At 42.4% G+C, this 22,333-nt stretch overlaps 2 protein-coding genes across 2 annotated transcripts; one reads left to right on the forward strand and one right to left on the reverse strand.

Annotated features, from left to right (window-relative positions):
• The first annotated feature begins 1,177 nt into the window (after positions 1-1,177).
• rhpn1 (rhophilin, Rho GTPase binding protein 1) lies at positions 1,178-16,680 on the forward strand. Its single transcript, XM_069152917.1, is given in 17 exon segments — positions 1,178-1,347; positions 1,574-1,667; positions 3,537-3,652; positions 7,746-7,874; positions 8,566-8,641; positions 9,102-9,179; positions 9,301-9,425; positions 10,188-10,354; positions 10,672-10,859; positions 10,949-11,105; positions 12,563-12,694; positions 12,787-12,938; positions 12,940-12,982; positions 13,070-13,146; positions 13,795-13,941; positions 14,137-14,289; positions 14,429-16,680. Coding segments are annotated over 17 exon segments (2,064 nt in total). The 5' UTR covers positions 1,178-1,327; the 3' UTR covers positions 14,639-16,680.
• A 1,119-nt stretch (positions 16,681-17,799) lies between these two features.
• Positions 17,800-21,304, reverse strand: atpaf1 (ATP synthase mitochondrial F1 complex assembly factor 1). Its single transcript, XM_069152920.1, has 9 exons — positions 21,079-21,304; positions 20,311-20,419; positions 20,137-20,199; positions 19,753-19,815; positions 19,585-19,635; positions 19,272-19,319; positions 19,058-19,153; positions 18,800-18,907; positions 17,800-18,321 (listed from the first exon to the last, which is right to left on the reverse strand). The coding sequence occupies exons 1-9, from the start codon at positions 21,291-21,293 to the stop codon at positions 18,133-18,135; spliced, it is 942 nt and encodes a 313-aa protein (XP_069009021.1). The 5' UTR covers positions 21,294-21,304; the 3' UTR covers positions 17,800-18,132.
• Between the last annotated feature and the right edge of the window lie 1,029 nt (positions 21,305-22,333).

Here is a 22,333-nt window from a genome sequence, read left to right on the forward strand (position 1 = left end):
CTTAGTTAAACTATAACTATGTCGGCAGCTTAGATTTAGAAAAGTGCAATAACACACACAGCTTTTCCACATCTTGCGCAATAATTGTTCTATTTTTCAAATATGTTGAGATATCAAGCATGCAGATAAAGTGTTTATAAAAAATGTAAAGTGGTTCGATGCACTGTAGAAACACAACACATTATCTTGGGTCATGAAAAGGACCAAACTGCCCCCAAGTGGCAGGATACTAGAATGCATTTAAAAAAAACAACAACTCAAAAAGTGAAGTGGAATATATATTATATATATATATATATATATATATATATTATATATAATTTTTTTTTTTTTTTTTTTTTTTTTTTTTAAAGTAACTAAGTACATTTACTCAGGTACAGTTCTTAAACTTGAGTTTTGAGGTATTTTGGTTGTTCATTTCTTTCCTTTTAAAACTTACATTTAGCCAATCTGACAGCTGCAGTTATCTACTTTGCAGATAGAGATTTTACATACAAAATAATGTCTACAAAATATTACACATTATGCCCACTACTATATCAAAATATCCCCCACAACCACCTTCATCATTAAAATTCTGCTTACTTGTTAATCCATACGCAATCTAATAATCCATATTATATTATTATATAATATTATATTATAATTTTTGTTCACTTTAATACGTATACAGAACTTTTAATACACACAGGTTGCTTTTGCCTGCTTTAACTTGAGCAAAATGTTTTAAGTGTTAACATTAGCAGCATCATTATTTTTTATTTTCTATATATCTTCAAGCATAACAGGAGGAGAAAATTATATTTTCCCTTTGGAAATATATGTACGAGTAACCATCATTTTTTATTTTAACTTATTTTATTTTGTACATTTTCTTTTTCCAGTTCCAGTGAGGGGGCGGAGCTTCCACAATCTTTTAGGAGCCCACACACAAGCCACAGCCCTGTCGTTACCGTAGCAACGGTCCGCGCAGCAGAGGGGACGCTTTGAGCGACTCGTGATTGGTCCGATCGGTCTGCCTTTCGGTCCCGATCCTCCCAGCGATTCGTCACATTCACTGTCGCTCTCGGTTGCTGTAACGCGATTGGCTAAGCCTCTCCCTTTCGCGGCCCGCCTCTGTGAATAAGCTCTCGCAGCTTGCACACCAGAAAGAAAAAACAAAACGCGAGCGGAGGAGGTGTCGGAGCGGCGAGCGAGGCCACTTAAAACTCCGGTTCTTGGAGTTTCCTGTTTACTTGGAATCTTTTTTCACAAAGTTGGCGGAAAAAAAAGAAGCTGTGGAGGAATGTAGGGACTTGTCGACCCGCCGGTGTCTTTTCACTTCACGATGGAAGAAGCTGCTTTGAGGCAAGTGGTTAACGTTAGCTAACTGAACGCGCCAGTTTAGGTTTAATTTTTTTTTTTTTGGGGGGGGGGGGGGGGGGGGGGGATGAGAGAGAGAGAGGGGGGGGGGGGTGAAAAAAGCGGGTTTATTTAACCATCTTTTAAAAAGCTGAGAAGTTGAGTTTTAAGTGCGGTGTGTTGTATGTGTGACTGGTGACGTCAGCAGAGCTAAATGATTCGCCCCCCACAGAGGGTCCGACATGTCCCTGTCAGACGGCGGCTCGGACGAAGACCTGCCCGCAGCCTTACCCGCAGACGGCAGCCAGAGTGGGAGCATCCGAAAGGTGAGACACCCCGGGACCCCCCCACACAGCACAAGATAAACACTCACATCCTTCAGGAAAGTAAAAGTACTCATACATTGATGTTAAAAAAAAATACTCCTTTAAAAGTTAAAAGTTCTGCATGAAAAAAAAAAAAAAAAAATCCTATTTAAGTACAGAAGTATTAGCAGTGAAAATGTAGTTAAAGTAAGTCTGATTATATATGGCATCATCAGATTATTAATAGTGCAGCATCAGTGTCTTCAGCAGCATGTTTACTGTGGGTTTATATCCAGTTTAAGATTAATAAATGCGAGTACATGTAAATTTTTGCTGAGCTATTACATCATTTTAATGAAACCATGTGAGAACGCCAGAGAGAGAAAAATAAATAGATCGCAATTTAATGGAGCTGTTGAACAATTTGTAGAGATTTCGATTGTGACCTCGACTACACGCTGGTTTTTATTTATTTTATTCCAACCACTGGTTGAATCTTTAAAAGCTCTCAGATAAATGTCGTAGACTTAAAAAGTACAATATTTCTCTCAGAAATGTGAAATATAAAGTCGCATCAAACGCTCAAGTAAAGTTCAAGTCCTTCAAAATTTTACTTTCATACATTAAGGTGCATTATATGCAATAAAAACTCATGCTATCAAACTAGTTGTTTTAATTGAAGCAATATTGTGACTTTTTTTTGTTGAGGGCTTCACAAGCGGTGTTGCTTTTTACCCATAAACCCCTCCTCTGTGCAGGTCAACAAATACACGTTGAGTATTTTTACTTGACCTTTGGATAAACATCTTTGTCAGCAGAAATCTCAGATATTTTAAAAACTAGAGCAGAAAATAACCAAACTGTGGCTGTAAACCACCATAAGTGTGGAAAAATATGCATTACTGTAATTGGAGTCGACTGATCCTTTAATTATCGCTATCTATCGGGGTGTGTTTGAAAATCCAAAACCTGTTTTTTGTACCTGCAGTGGCGCCGACGCCGGCCTCACATTATTCAAAGAATAATATCGGGTACATCAGGCAGAATAATATTCAAATAACAGATTCTTGCTCCCGAGGAGAAAAACATGGCTGAAAACTATGAATGACTGCGGATTAAAAGCGCTTCACCTTTCTGCTCCCTGACTGTGAAGTGGAGGAGAGATTTTTGCACAGCAGGTTACAGGTTTACACGTTAGTCTGTGTGTGTTGCTGGAAAGCTGCACTGCAGAGAAAGTGGGCTTGGACTCGGTCCAGGTGTTTACCTGCACAGATGTCGGAGCAGCGATAAATAGGATGGGAGAGCGAAGTAAAACCTCTCGGGTGGCTTTCTGTCCAGGCTGCACAGCATGTATTGGATACTTAATGCAATTTTCACATTAGCTAATAACTTAAAAATAACCATTGAGTTATTTTAAGATTTTAGAGGATGTAATCAGCTGTGAGTGATGTCATCGGGGACGTCCAGAAACACAAATATCCCCTTTTATGTTTTGCTACTTGCTAAATTATTTGGCAGTTTTTCACCTTATTTCTGAAACTACACAACTTTTAACTAGCTGCAGCTCTCTCTCTAAATGTCTCTTTTTTTAATCTTTAGTTTAAGTACAGGAGAATTTTCTGTGTGTGTCACCAGGCTTCTGACACGAGGATGCTGATTGGTTAATTGATTAAGTAATCCACCTATTAACGCTGGCTCTCTGTCAGATTGTTAAATGGAATTTTAAAAAATTGGTAAAACTGATTATTTTCACGATTTCTTTTTCTTTGTTATTTTATTTTGATGACACGTTATCCACTTTTAAAAGGCTTCATCCAGGTTATCGTCGTCTAACGGTCACAGCTGTCTTAAGTTAACTGTAAAACGTCTGTTTCTTTACGTTCTCCGCAGGGCTGCGATCCCTTCGCGCAGACTCAGCGCAGCAAACTGCAGCATCGACGAGCTCGCATCAACCAGCAGATCAACAAGGAGATGCGCATGAGAGCCGGAGCCGAGAACCTGTTCAGGTGAGCGGCTGCGGGGGGAACCGGACGCCACGCTGACGATGCTGCGACGAGGTTTTAGTTTCAGCGTGTTGTCACTACGGAAATAAACAAAACACGGCAATTGGTGACGGTGTCGGCTTTAACCCGTTTAAGAAACGGGATTTAAAGACACAAACTGGGGTTAAAAAAAAAAAATTTAAAAAAAAAGTGTTTTGATAAAGTGTTGACCAACTTTATCGGCCGTTATAAATGTTCCCGTCATTCATTTTAATTTGAAAAGCTTCAGCTTCTTCCTGCCATTCAGGTCTCATCCGAGTCGGTTCACTCTTTGTCGTTGCGTGATGGGAAAAGGTCAAAGGTCGCTCCCCTCCTAAACACACACACACACACACACACACACACACACACACACACACACACACACACACACACACACACCAGCACCACCCAGTTTTTACGGCTCTGTTTGTGTTCATTGTGCGTGAACATGCATGTTTATGTGCCGCTCTGCTTGTGCAAATTTTTGTCTGCTCTTCTTCTTCTTCTTCTCTCTCTCTTTCTTTTTTTTACATTTTTTTATTTGGTATAAATGTGCGGCTTCGTGTCAGAAAAGCAGCCGGCTGTCGTTCACGCAGGAGTTTTATTGCTGGAGAAAGTTAAAAAAAAAAGAAACGGTGGCAGAACATCAAAGTGTTTTATCTTTATCCAGCTTCTCTCTCTTCCTCCCTCCGCCTCCTCAACGAATCCTCGGCCTGTGAAAGTTCATCACCGACTCGGAGGTCAATTAATACTCGGCCAGAGAGTATACTTATAACATACTTATAACATACTTATAACATACTTATAACATACTTATAATATACGTGCATACATCTGCCCTTCGCTTTTGTTGTGGCAGTTTTAAAGAACGTTTACAGGATGAATAGCAGCACTGTGCAGAACTCTGTGAAAACACTGCTGCTGCTACTCCCTCACTCATAAAGAGGAGGAGGAGGAGGAGGAGGAGGAGGAAGAGCCACTTAATTAAAGCAAGAGGCTACTTTCAGCCTCCTTCGTGGCACCAATATCAGAATCTAATAAGATCAACGCAGAAAGCGACAGCGTCTCTGATTTAAGACAAACTCAGTGTTTCACAAACATCTTCACGAAGGACGGATGGAGGCGGCAACCAAACGCTCGTTAACATTCACGGGAAGTTTTATTTCATTCTGTAAAATTACAGAAAAAGTAAAAAAAAAAAAAAAATCCTCTTTGGATTGTTTCCTCCGTCTGACGAACAGTCAAACATTTCACAACATTTCACAACATTTCACAACATTTGGCAAAGTATTTAAAAACCGGAGATAAAGTCAGATTTGTCAACAGAACATTAATCAACCACTCTTATGATAATCAATTAGGCCTGTTTTTACAAGCAAAACACACAAAACATGATTATGTTTTTAACTTTTTTTTGTCTCGTGTGATATTAATTCATTAATTCATTAATTAACCAACTCGGGCTTCAATAAATTGACGGACTTTCTCTTTTCTTTTTTTTACCAGTTCAAGCCATTAATTACAAATATAATAAAATATATATATATATATGTGATATATATATTCTTTTAGTTGCAGCCAAATGTCGCAGTGAAACAGAATTTAAAAAAACCAACAAATCCTCACATTTCAGTGGAATTAGTGAATGTTTTGGCATTTTTGTTGAATTAATGACTTAAAACCATTAATCAGTCAACAAAGCAACAAGTTGTGATTTTTGTTTTTGTTTTTTTTTGTTCCTGTTTTGGACTCTCTCCTCTAACTCCATTATTGACCTGATTCAGGCGGCTGTTATCCTAAAAGGTGATGACTCAGTTCAGGGGAAATAAAACAGGCCCTCCTGCCTCTTCTGTTGGGACAAAGAGGACCAACACACAGCCTGCCGGCCTGTAATCAGCCGGCTTTGTGTCCAACCTCCCGTCCTGTTCCCATGCACGGATTCCCAGCGGAGCTTCGTCAAAGCTCATCTACACCCCCACCACCCCCCTACTTATGTGTCTGGCACCGTCAGACCTTTTTTTTTTTTCTGTCCTCCCCCTTTCCGGTCAACACACACAAAAAAACGTCTGGCTTTCATTTTCACCTCGCTCAGTTTTGAAACTGTTGTGTGTGTGTGTACGGGAGGTGGGAGGGGGGAGGGGGGGTTAAGATGCTAATTACAGATGAAAGAGGGGCTGTAACTCATCAGGGTCTGTGATTGGACGATGGAGACGTCATAGTGTGTTGCTGCAGGGTGTTTCTCTGCAGGGAGGCAGATGAGGTTCGGTTATTATTGCAAAAATAAATGAGAAAGAAAAACAACTCACTTTTTCCTCTGTAACTCTGATACGTCAGGTCATGAGTGAGACGGAGTTGTTTTTCCCTCAAAAGCTGCAGAGTGTATGCGGGGGTGTGTGTGTGTGTGTGTGTGTGTGTGTGTGTGTGTGTGTGTGAAGGGGATATTTGGCAGCCCGTTTAAAGCTGACTAATCAGATTGCCTTTGGCTTGATCCTAGATATAGGTGTGTGTGTGTGTGTGTGTGTGTGCGTGTGTGTGTGCGTGTGCGTGTGTGTGTGCGTGTGTGTGTGAGAGAGAGAGAGAGAGAGAGGGAGAGAGAGGGAGTGACGGATGAGGAGAGAGGTGAGGGTAAAGTGGTCTAACTGGGCAGATTATCTAAGAGAAGCTCTAAAGTGAACCTCAGTTGGCCGTTTGAGCCGAGTTTGGTCATGTGTTCAAGAATCACATGGAAAAGAAAAGAAAAAAAAAAGACCCGAATATTCATCACAAGTTCAAAGTGACGTCTTGAAATCGCTTCTTATGTCTGAATTTCAGTCCAAAACACAAACGGATAAAGTTAATAAGTCTATAAAACCGGAGCTGAATCGATTTGGTGCTTTTTTCTTTGTCGTGTGTCGTTGTTCTTTGGGAGGTTTTGGACTGTTTGTTTGACCAAAATAAGAAATCACATATTTCACTGAGAAAACAAACAAAAACCAAAAAAACACTCTTTGGCACATCGACCTCATGTAAGTTCAACACAGTTTATCATGTCTGATCATATTAACTGTACGTGCACACTGTATATCAACAGCCATTTAAACTCAACTGTTTAAAGGTCGAGTTGATGTAAGCTGAACTAATTATGTAATTAGTTATGTAATTATTTGAAGACAAGTTAGGTCAGCTGAGCTGTGTACAAACCAGTCATATCCCAAAATGCACTGCTCTTCCCTTTTTGTTCTTTTAGGCGAGTCTCGCTGCCCATTTTTGATAAGTGTGTTAATAATCAACACTTTTAAACCCTAACGAATGGAAAACTGCTCAAACTGTCAAAGAGTGACTTTAAATTCAAAAAAAGATTTAAAAAAAAATGTAAATGTCATCACTCTTTAGGAATAACAGCACCAGAGAATAACCTGAATTTATTGATGTGGTCGGTGTTGATAATTACTGGATGAATTAAAAAATGACCGTTTGAATTCACCATCAGTCTGTTTAACAGCTGTTTAACTTTTATTTGGGGACTCTTAAAGGTGCAGGACGGGATGCTCTTCAGTGGTAGTGATTACGCTAATTATCCTCAGAGGACACGTTGTCTACTCACCTCACACAAGTGACTTCTTGCTGTGATCTTAATGTGCAAGTGTGTGCTGAAAAAATGTGCCTAAAACTTGGGATAAAAAAAAATGTAAACGTGAGAATAAGACTTTCCCAGTGGGATAACACGAGGCGGACAGTTGGGTGAAAGGCGAAGGCCTTGTGATCAAAGTCCGGGATAAGTGAACATAATCATCTTCAGCTCTGAACAGGCTGTTTGCACATGAAGTCCCACATTTTAACATGTTTCATCTAAAACTGTACAAATACAGAGAACTTGGTACAAAAAGAAACCAACTGGTACATCTGTTGTTTTTTTTCACCTCAGGTCCTGTCTTAATGTTGAGCCGGTCAAATTTAACTATCGCATAACTGGGGGGGGGATTTCCAGCCAAGTATATACATACATCATCAGTCACCATGGCAACCCAGCGATGGCTCTGATTTTTCTGGAACCCCAGAACATGTTAAATATGAATAAACTTGTTGTATCCGTCAGGGCGACGACCAACAACAAGGTGAAGGAGACGGTGGCCATGGAGCTCAGCTTCGTCAACTCCAACCTGCAGCTGCTCAAAGAGGAGCTGGAGGAGCTCAACAGCAACATGGAGGTCTACCAGACGGACAGGTGAGAGAGCTCTGGCACACACACACACACACACACACACACACACACACACACACACACACACACACACACACACACACACACACACACACACACACACACACAAATCATGATCCATTTCCTGTGTCCGCTGCATTCCAGGCCACATTCAACACTAATTTGAATTATAATTGGGGAAACGAGCATCCGTGTGTGACCTGCTATCTTTGTGAGGACCAGTTAATGTGTTTTTCCCCCATGTAAAATAAGACTTGGATTAAGGCAGAATTAGGTTTCCGGTCCAGGTTACGGGAATTATGTGAATAATGGTTCCCACAAGTGTAGCAACACAAAAGAAGTTGTGCGTGTTTAGAGATTTTCTTTTTTCCTTCCACTGCTCCGGGTCATGGGAGGGATAAATCCCCTGATTACGGCGTCATTAATGACCCCGTGGCGTGCGCGCTTGTTTGTGGTCATTGTGAATGGGGGGAGGAGGGAGGAGGGGCTGTGTGGGAGAGGGGGCGGCGAGGGTGTAAGGGTCAATACTTGGCTTTAGCTTTGCTTCTTAGCAGGATGAAGCACTGATCAGAGGACCCGCTGGGCTTGAAGCAGATGGCGCAGCGCTGCCTTGAACCTTACGCCACCTGTTTACTTGGTTTAACGTGAAATAATGCACACAAACACACATTTATGTATTTATTTCCCTTCACAGCGAGGCCGTCAACGTTCCCATGATCCCACTGGGCTTAAAGGAAACCAAAGAGGTGGACTTCACAGTTTCTATCCAGGTGAAAACAACCTTAAACCTCTTGGAAATGTTCTTTAAGTGTAAACATCACTTTGAGTTTAAGTTTTAAGTATTTGAACACGAGGTAGCGGAGGAACCTCGTTAAACGAGCAGTTTTTCAGTTTAGATGATCAATTTAAAAGACATCAATTGACTTGATTTATTTAGTGTCAAAAACTTTTTATAAAAATTACATTTTATTGTAAATGTGTGGGCTACAAAGCTTTTTGTTTTCAGCTCACAAACATGCAGGAGTTTCAATTTGAGCAGCGAACAAAAACAAACCAATGAAACGGACACAATTTTTGTATTCTACTGAATGATGTCAAGCAGGATATTTGATAAATCACAAAGTAGTACAAACGGCTTTATTCTTTATTTATTATAAGTCCTCTGCAGTTTGTTCACGGAGTTTTAAATGTGAAGCAGATTTCTCATCATGTCTCCGTCTCCCCTCGCAGGACTTCATCTGTGAGCACTACGGAGAGGACAGCTCTCTCTACGACAAGGAGCTCAAAGAGCTTATGGAGCTCAGACAGGTTCATAAATGCACCCGAACAATTTCCTACAAAATCCATCTGGTTCAGTATTTTATGAAGTCGGTAGAAGAAACGGTGACATCACACGTGTATTGACATGTGTCCGGTTGTGTTGGGCCAGGCCATGCGGACGCCCAGTCGTAACCAGGCCGGCCTGGAGCTGCTCATGGAGTACTACAACCAGCTCTACTACCTGGACCAGCGCTTCTTCCCGGCTCACAAGAATCTGGGAGTTCACTTCCACTGGTAGGACGCACTCGCCGATCCTTTTAAAGACTGTGCTGCTTAGTCAAAACAGAGTTTATAACCTCTGACATGTGTTTTATAATATGCAATAGAAATGAGGAAGCTGTTTGTCTTTGTAGTTACTACATCTGGGCGTCTTATCGCAGTTACTGTATTTTCTGCCATAAAAAGATGGATAACTTCACAACTAAAGTTGCGCTATATGCTGTATATTCACCACAGACCTCAAACTTGAGCAGAGAAACATCAGATTTTGGGGGAAATTTTTGCGGAACAGAAAAAGCTTCAACATGCCCACTTTAGAGCCAAGTGTTCCTGAGCCCATGTAGTGATTTCCACTACAGGATTGTGGCTGTTTTTTAAAGCTGTGCCACCTGACGGGGGCCCACAGCCGTCCAATGTCGTGTTTTGGGGAATTGTTCCTTGATCATATTTTTGGTCATATATTTTGAGGCACAAAATCTTCCCGTTGGAGAACCCTGTTGCCATGGCGCCACAGTTCAGCTGGTCTGCAGCGAATGTTTTCCCCTCCAGACGCCTCAGAAAGGTCCCAATGGAACTCGGTGTTGACAGTCTGACTCCGGGGGACGAATTCACGTTGCACTTTAACTTTAACACCAACTCTTCACTCCAGTGTTGAATTTCAGCTTTAATTTCAAGATTTTTGGATTCGTTATCGTTACTCTTTTCATACAAAAGGCTGCAATGCAAAGAGGGATTTCACCCCCGTTTTGTTATTTTTTTTAATTTCTCGTCTCTCAGGTACGACTCTCTGACCGGCGTCCCGTCGTGTCAGCGAGCGTTGGCCTTCGAGAAGGGCAGCGTGTTGTTCAACATCGCAGCTCTGTACACGCAGATCGGAGCGCGGCAGGACCGCTCGGCCACGGCCGGCATCGACGTGGCCGTGGACGCCTTTCAGAGAGCTGCAGGTACAGAAACAACACACACACACACACACACACACACACACACACACACACACACAGCATAATGTTACACTGGCATTGTTGGACTGCAAACATAAAGAAGCATTGTTTTACACACCAGCAGCTGAACCTGTTCACCTCAGCTGCTCCGTCAGTTTTGTTTGAACATTTACCACCTTTTGTTTATTTTTAAATCTACAGCTGAAACTAAGGATTTCTTTACCATTTTTAATTCTCTTGATCTCTTGAGTTTCGTCAAGTTGTATAACCATTTCCTTGTGTGTGTGTGTGTGTGTGTGTGTGTGTGTGTGTGTGTTTAGGTGCATTTAATTACCTTAAGGAGAATTTCTCCAACGCTCCGAGTCTGGACATGAGCTGCCCGTCGCTGTGCATGCTGGTCCGGCTGATGGTCGCCCAGGTGCAGGAGTGTGTGTTTGAGCGCGTCACGCTCACCACTCAGGACTCACACTTCACCTCTCAGCTCCGCCTGGCTCAAGAAGCAGCACGGGTGAGTGCGCTCGTTCCCCCGGTCCGTCCCTGTTGGTTCTGTCGGTGCCCCGTGACGCTCACCTTGCGTGTCGCATGCGTGTGTCGCAGGTGTCGGATGTTTACCTGTTGGTGCAGCAGACCATGACGCAGCCTCTGATGAAGGACTACGTGCCGTTTTCATGGGCGTCCATGGTTCAGGTCAAATCTGAGCACTTCCGCGCTCTCGCACACTACTACGCCGCTGTCGCACTCTGTGACCACACGTGTGAGTAAAAGATTTCATCTTATTATTTAGGAGGTTATCAAACCTTCAGCCATCTCAAATTGTTAGTTTTATTGAGTACTTATTTTTGTGCACATTAAGAGGCTGAGGATCGTCCAAATATATATATATATATATATATATACCTAAAAACAGAACATCTGGATCCCTAAATTATCTCAAATTTATTTGGAAAAATTACAGCTTTCATTAGAAATGACTTTTGTCCTTAAATCCAGTTTAAAATTTCTTCTAAATACCACATGTGGCAAATACAATTTATGTTTCTTTTTCCTTCTGTTTTAAAGTCCTAAAACAGACCTGGGCATGGTAAATTAGAAATCAAACATAAATAAGTGTACATCATGCATGTGTAACCCAGGTAATGTTCAGTCGCCCAATTTACAGACGTTCCCTAAACGTCTCACCAAGCAAGAGCCCGTAGCAGAGCCCGTAGCCAGTAAAAAACAGTCTTTGATTCAGTGAGTCAGTAATTATTTACCCTCATTAAGACTTGAATCATTGGTTGTGTGTGCTTTGTGGGCTGGAGGTGTCATTGCTCTTATAAATATCTAACCCTTCTCTCACTGAACAAAAACAACTGAAAAACACAAATGATGTAATTACACTACAAACAAAATATCAATAGCACTTATTACATTTTTGTATGAAGTTAATTTAATGCTGCTCTTTGAAATACTGCAAACATTTTCAAAATCTTTTTTGTGAATGTTGATTGAATAGTGATGTGATGTTGACGTTTTTAAAATGCTTGCACCACATTTTAATAGCCGAGTTGTAACATCTACTACTACCAGCAGCAGCTAATAAAAAACATACAATTTACTGCTTTTTATAAAGAGGTCAAATTAATGTTGAGCAGAATTGAGTTCAGCCTGTTGGTCCGGCCCTCCACAACAGTCCCAGTTTCTCATGAGGCCCCTTAGGGGAAATGAATTGCCAGAGACAATCCTCCCCAGGACGCTGATGGAATCCAGAACCTTGTGACTGAGATGACTTTCATTCATATAATGGAGGACATCACGGTGGTGCAGTGGTTCGTGTTGTTACCTTCAGGTCAGAAGGTTCCAGGTTCAACTCTTGCCCTTGATGTGACTTTTCATCTGAGATGTTAATGTTCTCCTTCCAGGGAAGGTATCGAACCCAGAACCTTCTGACTGGGAGTCAACAGCGCTAACCACCACACTGTTGATCAGTCTACCTTAATATGTTTAAAAGTCATATAAGTACGCAATAATATATTTTTTACAACAACAAAAAAGTCTCCCTGCCAGGGTATCGAACCCAGAACCTTCTGACTGGAGTCAACACTGCTAACCTCTACCCCATTTTACCAGAAATACAGTGTTTGTTTTTTATGATATTTTGGACGACATGCTAAACTCTGATCCTCCCTCACTCGGTTTTGTGTCCCTCCACGTTAAACTGTCGCCCTACAGTGTCTGCTGAGGAGGAGGAGGAGGAGGGCGATGAAGAAGCAGAGAAGACCTTCCTCCAGTTCTACGTCAACGTTCCTGCCGGGCCGCCTCTCAGCCAGGTTCTACAAGATCCGGAAAAACGTCGAAAGCTCGGTGAGTTGGTGCAAACATCCGTTACATCAACAGAAAGACTCAACTGTCAAATTTGAAGAAGTTGAGTCTTTTTTTTGTTTTCTCCCGTGAAGGTAAAGCTCACCTGCGGCGCGCCGTCATCCGCCACGAGGAGGCCATGCGCGTCCACAGCCTGTGTAAGATCCTGAGGAAGATGGACATCCTGCAGGACGTCCTGTCTCTCACGCACAAACGCTCCTTGGACAAATACTCCGAGTTGGACCGGGGAGGACGACTTCGACGAGACCGCCGAGGCGCCGGAGATCCAGTGTGAGTCGGACGAGCGACGCCACGATCGATACCTGCGTTAGTTTCAGGGTTTAAACGGCCGTTAAGTGAACGTTCTTCTGTCTGCAGCTCACACCCGGCAGAAACCCGACATCACCGCCCCCAACTTCTCTACCGTCCACGTTACGGACATCTTCCAAAGACTGGTGAGGGGAAACACACACACACACACACACACACACTCACACACACACACACACACTCACACACACACACACACACTCACACACACACTCACACACACACACACACACTCTCACTCTCACACACACACACACACACACACTCACACACACACACACACACACACTCACACACACACACACACACTCACACACACACTCACACACACACACACACACACTCTCACTCTCACACACACACACACACACACACTCACTCTCACACACACACTCTCACACATACACTCTCTCACTCACTCACTCACTCACTCACACACACACACACACACACACACACACACACACACACACACTCACACACACACACACTCACACACACACTCACACACACACACACACACTCTCACTCTCACACACACACACACACTCTCACTCTCACACACACACACACACACACACTCACACACACACACACACACTCTCACTCTCACACACACACACACACACACACTCACTCTCACACACACACTCTCACACATACACTCTCTCACTCACTCACTCACTCACTCACACACACACACTCACTCACTCACACACACACACACACACACACACACACCTTGTGTTGAAGGCGACTGTCCCGTGCTGCAGGGCCCCCTGTCGGTGTTCTGTGCGAGGGCCCGCTGGGGCCCGGTGCGTCTGATCGGGCTGCAGAGGAGAGAGGGGGGCCTGGGTCTCACCCTCAGAGGAGACTCCCCCGTCCTGGTGGCCGGCGTGGTGCCGGGAGGCTGCGCAGAGGTGAGGAAGAGAAGAGAAAAATAAATAATAAAGTTATTCATTGGTGTTTATTTTATTGATCGCTGCGGTGTAATAAAAGCTACGATGTTTTATTTCTGAACCGAAGTTTACGAGGTTCGATGTTGCAGTTTAAAGTGTGAATCAGTTCTCTGCAGAAAAATGATCTTCTTCACTGCTTCTTTCTCTCTGGTTCAGGAGGCGGGGCTTAGAGAAGGCGACTACATCGTAGCGGTTGACGGACAGGACTGTAAGTGGGCCAAACACGGAGAGGTGGTGGACATGCTGAAGAACTGCAGCGACAGAGGGGCGGAGATCAGCGTGGTCACCTTACACTCACATGACACGCAGGTAGGGGACGAGAGAGTGTGTGTGTGTGTGTGTGTGAGAGTGAGAGTGTGTGAGTGTGTGTGTTTGATATCTCTGCTGTTGCCATGGATGTGTACTGATTCGTGTGTGTGTGTGTGTGTGTGTGTGTGTGTGTTAGCAGTGCGAGCGGAGGGCCTTCATGCTGTCCCACTGCAGCGATAAGGAGAACACTCGGCAGCGCCTGATGGGCGGGGCCAAGGGCCAGAGCTCCGCCTCCTTGTTGAACTGGAACAGGAAGAAAAAGAGGGACGGCAGCGCCGTCACCAAGAGACTCGGAAGCACTTTCAGTTTGACGTTCGGGAGCCTCCGAGACACGGAGGCTATGTACTGAGACGTGGCTGCACAGGAAGCACTCAGGGAATCACAGCAGGGGGGAGATCAACGCCACGCCGAGAAACGAGGAGGAGGAGGAGGACGAGGAGGAGGAGGAGGAGGAGGAGGAGGAGGGAGATGATAAAAAGCTCTGACAACCATAGTTCAGAAAAACGTCTCTTTACCACCAGTGGATCTGACGACTTTGTTGGCCAATCACAGACGAGGAGAGGAACACAACGATGTGTCTCTTGCAAGAATTAAAAGTGGGAGGAGCTTACTGTTGTTGCTAGGACAACAATTTCAGAGCAGAAATTTAGACCGTATGTAAAGATGGACAAACACGTCACCGCTGACGGCCGGTGAAAAAAAAAAAAAAAAAAAAAAACGAGGCCAAAATGAGTTACACTAAAAATCTTAAATGAGCCTCTTCAAAATAAAAGCACCAAAATCAGAGACTGGAGGGGAATGAGAGCACTGAAGTGTCCCATGAACACAAACGCACCGCTGCAGTGTGAGCAGTCCGCCGTTCTGTCTGAACAAGTCTTAAAAGTGGACTATTTTTTTCTGATGCAGATCTTTTTGTGTGTCGGACTTCTCTCCAAATCATTTTCAATATTACTGAAGTTTTCTTTTTTCAGCAAACAACTGTGATTCACAACAACTCGTGATTTTGTTCATTTAGCCGAGAAAAAACAAATGAAAGAAAGACGTGCGTTTTACAGCACGCGAATGTTGACGAGAAACATTTCTGTGATTTTTGAATCTAATCCAGGTTCAAACAATTAAATCTATTTAGTCTTTTTTGGGAGGAAACTCGGATCGAAAAAAAAAAAAATCCGGTTTTTAGATGCTTACATATAAAATCCACTTTAAATCTAGAATTACATTTCAGTACAAACCTTTAAGTGTTCATGCAGTTTAGCGGGGGAGAGTTTTCTTTTACAGAGGAGCCTCCTGATACTACAGCAAACATGAATGTGGCCAAAAATAAGTTTAAAAATGAAATAAGGTGCTCTGATGTCAGATTCAGTGATTTTATCTACGTGGGCGAGCCGGTAAACAGTATTTTTGATAATAAATGGTATCGACACCATGAAAGTATTAAAGTTTGGTACTCGGCTCATTTACAGCGTCAGTGACGTAAAAAAAAAAAAAATCACATTTCTCCGTCTGTATCGACTGAAATAACGTCGACTCGCTTCTTGCTACGACGCAGCTGCTGAAATTATTAATGTCAAAGTTACAATCATGTACAAATTTACAGAACGGATGTTGAAAGAATTAACGAGGATTCTACCGTTTCCCGTGTTCTTCTACGACCCTGAAGGCACCACCAACCATTTCAGCATGAATTCGACTCTTTCCTGAGCTTTCAGTCGGTTTGAGTGCGACTTCATCCTCACATCAGTACTTGTGTTTTAATCTCATCGTTTTCTGGATGATTTAAAAGCTCTTGAGAAGTTTTAGGGTTTTTTTTAATGTTGTTTTTTGGTACTTTTCGATGCACTGTGACAAATCGTTTGTTGATGTAGTTTTTTTTTTTTTAATGCTGCAATAATGAACACGACACACCAACGCGGAGAGACGGTGTGTGTGTGTGTGTGTGTGTGTGTGTGTGTGTGTGTGTGTGTGTGTGAGAGGTGATGATGTCCAGCCACTGTACTCTACGACGCTTCTTTTAATCGACCAACTTTTTTCTAGACGTTTTGATACCACTAGGATCGTAGCACGTTACCGTCTGTTGCAGCTAAAAGTGAACGCTTTGTTGTTGTTGTTTTTTTTGCCACGGCCTGTTTTATGTGTTTTTTGTGTCGTGGTGGTCCACAGTCACGAGTACGGAGAGCCAGAAGGGACAAAAGTGATTCACCATTTTGTTTTGTCCCCTCCGGCTTGCTGTACTTCCGTGTTCACGTCTCTGTTGGATGCCAGTGAGGAAATATTCGTCCCGACTGTTGTGAGTTTTGAATATCTGATCATCTCCGACTTCTCTTGTTTGGGGATTTGCACAGTATTTTCTTTTTTTCATGTGTAAATACAATAAAAGTGAACAATGAACTACTGTTATTATGACTTGTATTGATTTGATTACTGTTTGAGACAGTGTGCTCCGTGACACACGGAAATATACAAGTGGTTTGATCGTCCCGAAACATTCAAGTGTTTCAGGTCACAATTTGAAATCACAATATTTAGTCAAATATTATTTTAGCTTCTTTATATCTTACTTTGTTTTGGTTTTTTTAAGTTCTCATTAGCGCCGGTCGTAGTTAGCAGAGATTCACAGTTCCCTGATTGCACAAAGTTTTCAACAAAATATTCAAACAAAAAATCCACAAAAGGTGAAAGTTCGGAGTTTTTGAGCTTTTGTTTTGAACCAAGTCTCTGCTGCCAAACTACATTTATCAGAGCAAATCGAACCAATCAGAACTGCCGACGTGTTTCCTTGGAGACAAAAATGGGGAACTTGTTAGCAAACACGCTGATTCATGTTTGTGACCACGTGAATAATAAGTCTTAATATTCACTCCGTTTTTGGGAAATAACTGGATTTTGTTTGCTGCTTAATGCTCCTCATGTTTTATTTAGCTTCTTTTTTTTTTGATCCACTGACACTTTGAGGGAGGTGAGAAGGACCTTAAAAAAAGTACATTCACATCCTGGACAGCTAAACGAGGTCCTCTGAAGCTCCGTGAAGCTGAACTGGAGTTGCAGATCCAGCTGATCATTCTCTGTAGGTCGAGAGATTTTATTTTCACATCATTAGGTTAAAGACAGCCTTGCTGGTTTAAATGCAGTCTCTTGATTTACTGACGTCTGACCACTAGGGGGCAATAAACCATCAACAGAAGCCGGCAGACCGAGTGTGGAAGCGTTCCTACCGCTGCGTGCAGCTCGTGGACGACACCGGTCGGATGAAGGGACGGTCGTCGGTTTCCCGAGATGTTGGACGTCCTCCAGACGAGATGGAGAGCCCGGTCGGTGCCTCACCGTCTCAAACGCTCTGCAGCACTGCTACCAGCGTCGATGACTTCATCTCCTGCTGCTGGAATAAAAATGTAAAAAAAAAAACCTGCTCTGCTGGGCTGATATGAAGAACTGGACTGAAAAAAAACTGAAGCTGAAACTGAAAATGTGATTTTTGGTCAATTTCAGCATTAAAATAAACAGATTAAAAGATTTAGGCTTTGGAAGATGATTTATTAAGTCTCATTTGGGTGTTTGAATTCAGCTGCTGAACTAACAAAGTCTTTCTGGTCCAGTCTGACATGAAGAGTCGGGTACAGTGAGGGGTTTTATCTATCACTACATTATGTTTCTGTAGTTTTAAATGAAAGCACGATGAAAAGACGTCAGATCGTCAGAGAAACTGTTTGTGCTTCTTTAAATAAAAAATTTTTTTTTATTTTTTCTGAAACGACGTCCGCTGCTGCTGCAGATTTAAACAAGTCAGTCCCAATGGAAAGTGCTGATTAACGGTCCGACAGTCTTGGAGGCGACTTCGGTCCATCTTCAGGGACTCCCAGGGGGCGTTGCCGCCGGCGACCCCAGCCCGCTCTGCTCCAGCTCTGCGATCACCAACATGTGTTTGAAGTCGGCAGGCCGGTGGTTGAACGTCTCCACCAATCGGTACGTCTCCTGCCGCTGTGTGCCGTAGAACAGCTGCACCTGATTGGCCAAACACTGAGCCTGGTGGACGGTCTGCGGAGGACAGGAGGGACAGATGGTTTAGTTGTTATCACAGACTGTATTTAAAAGAGTTCGTAGCTTCCGGCTCTGAAAAATGCAGAAGTGTCTTCAGCTGCAATACCAGCGAGCGCCACTAGAGGTCGGCTCCAAAAAGCCTCCGGCTCCATAGACTCCCATTCAACTTCTCTCATCAAATCCAAAGTGAATAAAATGTGTCCATCAGTTATCTCGGTGTTGTTAGCTAAAGTCACTCCTTCTTATTAGTTTTCTGGAGGTCCATCTGAAAATAATCCCTCATTCATTAGAAAAGAAGATTCAAGAAGACCTGTTTTTGGGGGCGTGTCTGTTTGATTGACAGGCCTGTGGTGCAGTCAGGTTACAGCTATCGGTGGGCGGGACGTAGTATCGTCAGGTTTCCGATCAGATCGGTCAGATCCACCGCTGGCTCCTCCCCCAGCTCGTCCAAATATGGTCACTTCCTGCCACTTACTATGAACTTGGGGTCCATCTCGGCCGTCACGAGCACGATGCCCTTCTCCTCCCGCAGGTCGGGGTAGTGGTAGAGGATCATCTGACTGGGCGCGTTCTCGCCGAGCGTCTGGACACAGACGATGAGGACAGAACCGAAACGTTACCGAAACATTCAGCTGACGATTCCTTTTTCAGGGTATGAAAAGATTTTGTCGAGAAGCCCGGGGGAGAGTTGTTTTAGACTTTCCCGGCAGCACGATGGCGTTTTTTCTTTTACCTGCACGTTGATGAGGGAGGAGAAGTGCAGCTCGTGTCCGGACCACTGACCCAAGAAGAACTCGTAACCCTCCTTCTGAGGCAGCGCGTACAGAAACTGGAGGAGAGAGACACGGTCGCCATGGTGATGAGTTAGAAAAAAATAAAAAATAAAAGAGGAGAATATCTGGTTCATTAATAACTTTGAGCGTTTCCTCATCGTGTCTCCGACTCACCATCTGACACGACTGAGATCGGCTGAAAATCACATCGTAGATCTGCGTCTGAATAGAAGTGCAGACAGGATGTGACATCATCCATAAAACTGTTTATCAAGTTATTTACTAACTTCATTGTGCAGCTGAGGAGTGTTAAGGTGTATTTACTATATTTTTGTGTGTATTTATTCCAAACAAATATTTGTATCCGTCTCATTTCGATTGAAAGCGTTTTTTTTTGTTTTTTTTCTGATTGTGTGCAGCTTTTTTTTTTCCTGACATTTGTTCTAACGTAAATAACGAGATGCTGAGATTGAGTGTTGAAGCTCACCGGGACGACGGCGCTGATCGTGTCCTTGGTGGAATAATATTTCATCCAAAGCTGAGAGAAGAAAAACAAATCAGGGGAGACGGCAGGAAGCGAAGCGACCATCTGGAGGCGAAACTAGACGACGAATACAGAAACTGAGATTAAAAACCCTGAATACGACGGACTCACCTCGGATATCTCCTCGCCCGTCATGTTCTTGATCATCTCCAGGTTCAGGATGGAGCCCAACGTCTGAGCAAGAAAACCAGTTTTAAAACAACAACAAAAATCTGTTTGAAAAAAGCTCAAAATAAATATTGTGTTTGCGAACAATAAATACTGATAGAAACACGTACATAGAAAACAACAAGGGGCCCGAGGACGGAGCCTTGGGGAACACCGCAGGTCAAAAGTCTAAATTTTGTTTGATAAGTATAAACTAAACCAGAAAAATAACAAAACCTGATAATATTTTTCTCACAATGAAGAAACTGTCGTGACCGTCGGAGACACACGTCCCTCATACGCTGGTTCATCTGCGCAGGAGTCTCGTTTTTAAGCTCCTCGTCTCACCTTGTCCTTCGTGAAACCTCCTGATGCTCCGTCGCCGGCCGCCATCTTGTCCCTTTTCTCCAACTGCAAAAGATTCCCACAACAAAAGTTATGTTCCAGTTTGAGCTCCTGATTTTGATCAGGAACATTTCAGGAACTCTGAGGACATATTTTATTTCGTGATTGCCTCTTCACCTCCTGCTCCATCACCCTGATGAACTCTGCCTGCTTGGACTGTCCCAGCACCTCCTTCTTGGCCTCATGGCGCTGCTCCAGTCGGGTCTTGAACTCCTGCGGTTTGACACTAAAAACAAGTTTTAAAAAAATCAGTTAAACCTGAAATATAATAAAGGAACTTTAGGCTACTGGATCATCTGTGTTTCTGAAACAGTCGTTCACATCCCAGAGAGCCTTTCAACAAACTCTTTCAATGTTATTAAATTTAAAATAAGATTATTATCATCATTTAAAAAATCTATTTCAACACCTTGCTTTGTGTTCTGGGAACTTCTGATTGACATTTTACAAACTAAACATTTAATCAAAATATAAAATTGAGAGATTAATTAATCGGTGGTGAAATTAGTTCACTCGTTTTAAAAAAAAAATAATCCGATTTATTTCTTGCTTTTAGAACATAAAGGCTCAAAATGTATTCAATTATATTTATAGAAAAGTCTACTAATAAATAATCACACTTCAAGTTCAATTTAGTTGAAAAGTCTTTGCCTTTGAGTTACACATTTAATGGGAGTTAAAACATTTACCTTGAAGATAATTATTAGTAAACGTGATGCTGGATGATTTAAATATGAGCCGAATTAATCTTTAACCAGTCACACTTTTAATGACATCTTACACAAAACACTGCGGTGTGTGTTACGTTGTCAAATGCGACGTGATCCTTAAAACGAGCGCCTTTCTAACGGGGATTCGGACGTCCCTTCGCGTTCAGCCGCTGACCTGCGGAGCTTCTGGATCTTGTCCTGGTACTTGTTGAAGAACGGGTTCTCCTCCAGTTCCGGTTCCTTCCGAACTGAGAAGGCTCGGAACTGCGCCGGGACCAGGCCGGGGATCAGCGGCCTGATGCCGGCGGCCCTGACCGCCAACATCCCCCGATACAAACATGACATTTGGACCAGGGCCGCCGCCATCTTTACATCGCTCCCGTCCCACATCTATAACGCTCCGGCGGGGAACTGTGTCTTTGACATTATTCGTTCCGCAAGAATAAAAATAATGATAAACTTCATGAACTATTGATTATAAACTATGAATTATTTATGACAAATTATGTCAATATAGTAGTGTTTTAACAGTTAAATTATCCGTGATGAAGAAATTCATACTTTGCAGGAGCATAATTCTAACATATATAATTATGTAACTAATTCTTCGTGAAAATAAAACAAAACATGAAAAATAACGGTGATAACACGTTAAACATTGAGCAATTGAATTATAAATAACATAAAATATATTTAAAAAAAATAAACAACGAAAATCGAATAATAAATACTTTTAAAATAAGGCTTAAAAATATAATAAATAGCTAATAGTAAACATAGATGGAGGCATATACTTCTATAATGTTTTAGCAACTCCAGATAATACATAAATAATAAATAAATTATTTCCCAGAAATATGTCAGGAAAATAAGACCAGTCATAATTCATTCATGATATTTGATGACACTTAGCTCAGAAAATAAAATATAAGAACATTATGGTAGTTAATCCGACTTTAAGACAACATTAGTTAATTATTTGTTTGACTATTTAAACTCATATCAAGCTATTAAAGTGAATGATAAAGCTGCATGTTTGTTTGTATGCTGTTGTGACACATTATGACCTGTAGAGGTCGCTGTTAGACTTTCACTGAAGTCTGCTTGAATATTCTCCACATGAATAAAAGCAGAATTTGTCCCAGTTAAGACTTCACTTCCTTCATTCTGAGGATGATGATGATGATGATGATGATGAGGATGATGATGATGATGATGATGAGGGTGTGTGAAGACGTGTTTATGTGTACACGGGCAGCTGCATCACAGAAAACCGAATAATGATCATTCTGCGTTTTAAGAAAATAAAAACAAACGTGTTAATTTTATTTTGGCGGGAACTTCAATCGATCAAATACTTTTTATTTTCGGTGCAAAATCACTTCAGACGTCCTGATATAAATCAGTGAATGAGATAGAGGACTCATTAT

This window comes from Embiotoca jacksoni, unplaced genomic scaffold (assembly GCF_022577435.1).
Source record: "Embiotoca jacksoni isolate LCO1_2020_lvr unplaced genomic scaffold, fEmbJac1.0.p SCAF_19, whole genome shotgun sequence".
Classification (NCBI taxonomy): Eukaryota; Metazoa; Chordata; class Actinopteri; family Embiotocidae; genus Embiotoca; species Embiotoca jacksoni.

Coding starts and splice junctions, on each gene's coding strand:
- atpaf1 (XM_069152920.1), bottom strand. CDS start 21,293: ATGTGGGACGGGAGCGATGTAAAGATGGCGGCGGCCCTGGTCCAAATG. Junction 20,420..21,078: donor AAGATCCAGAAGCTCCGCAG/GTCAGCGGCTGA, acceptor ACTTGTTTTTAG/TGTCAAACCGCAGGAGTTCA. Junction 19,320..19,584: donor CGATCAGCGCCGTCGTCCCG/GTGAGCTTCAAC, acceptor ACTTCTATTCAG/ACGCAGATCTACGATGTGAT.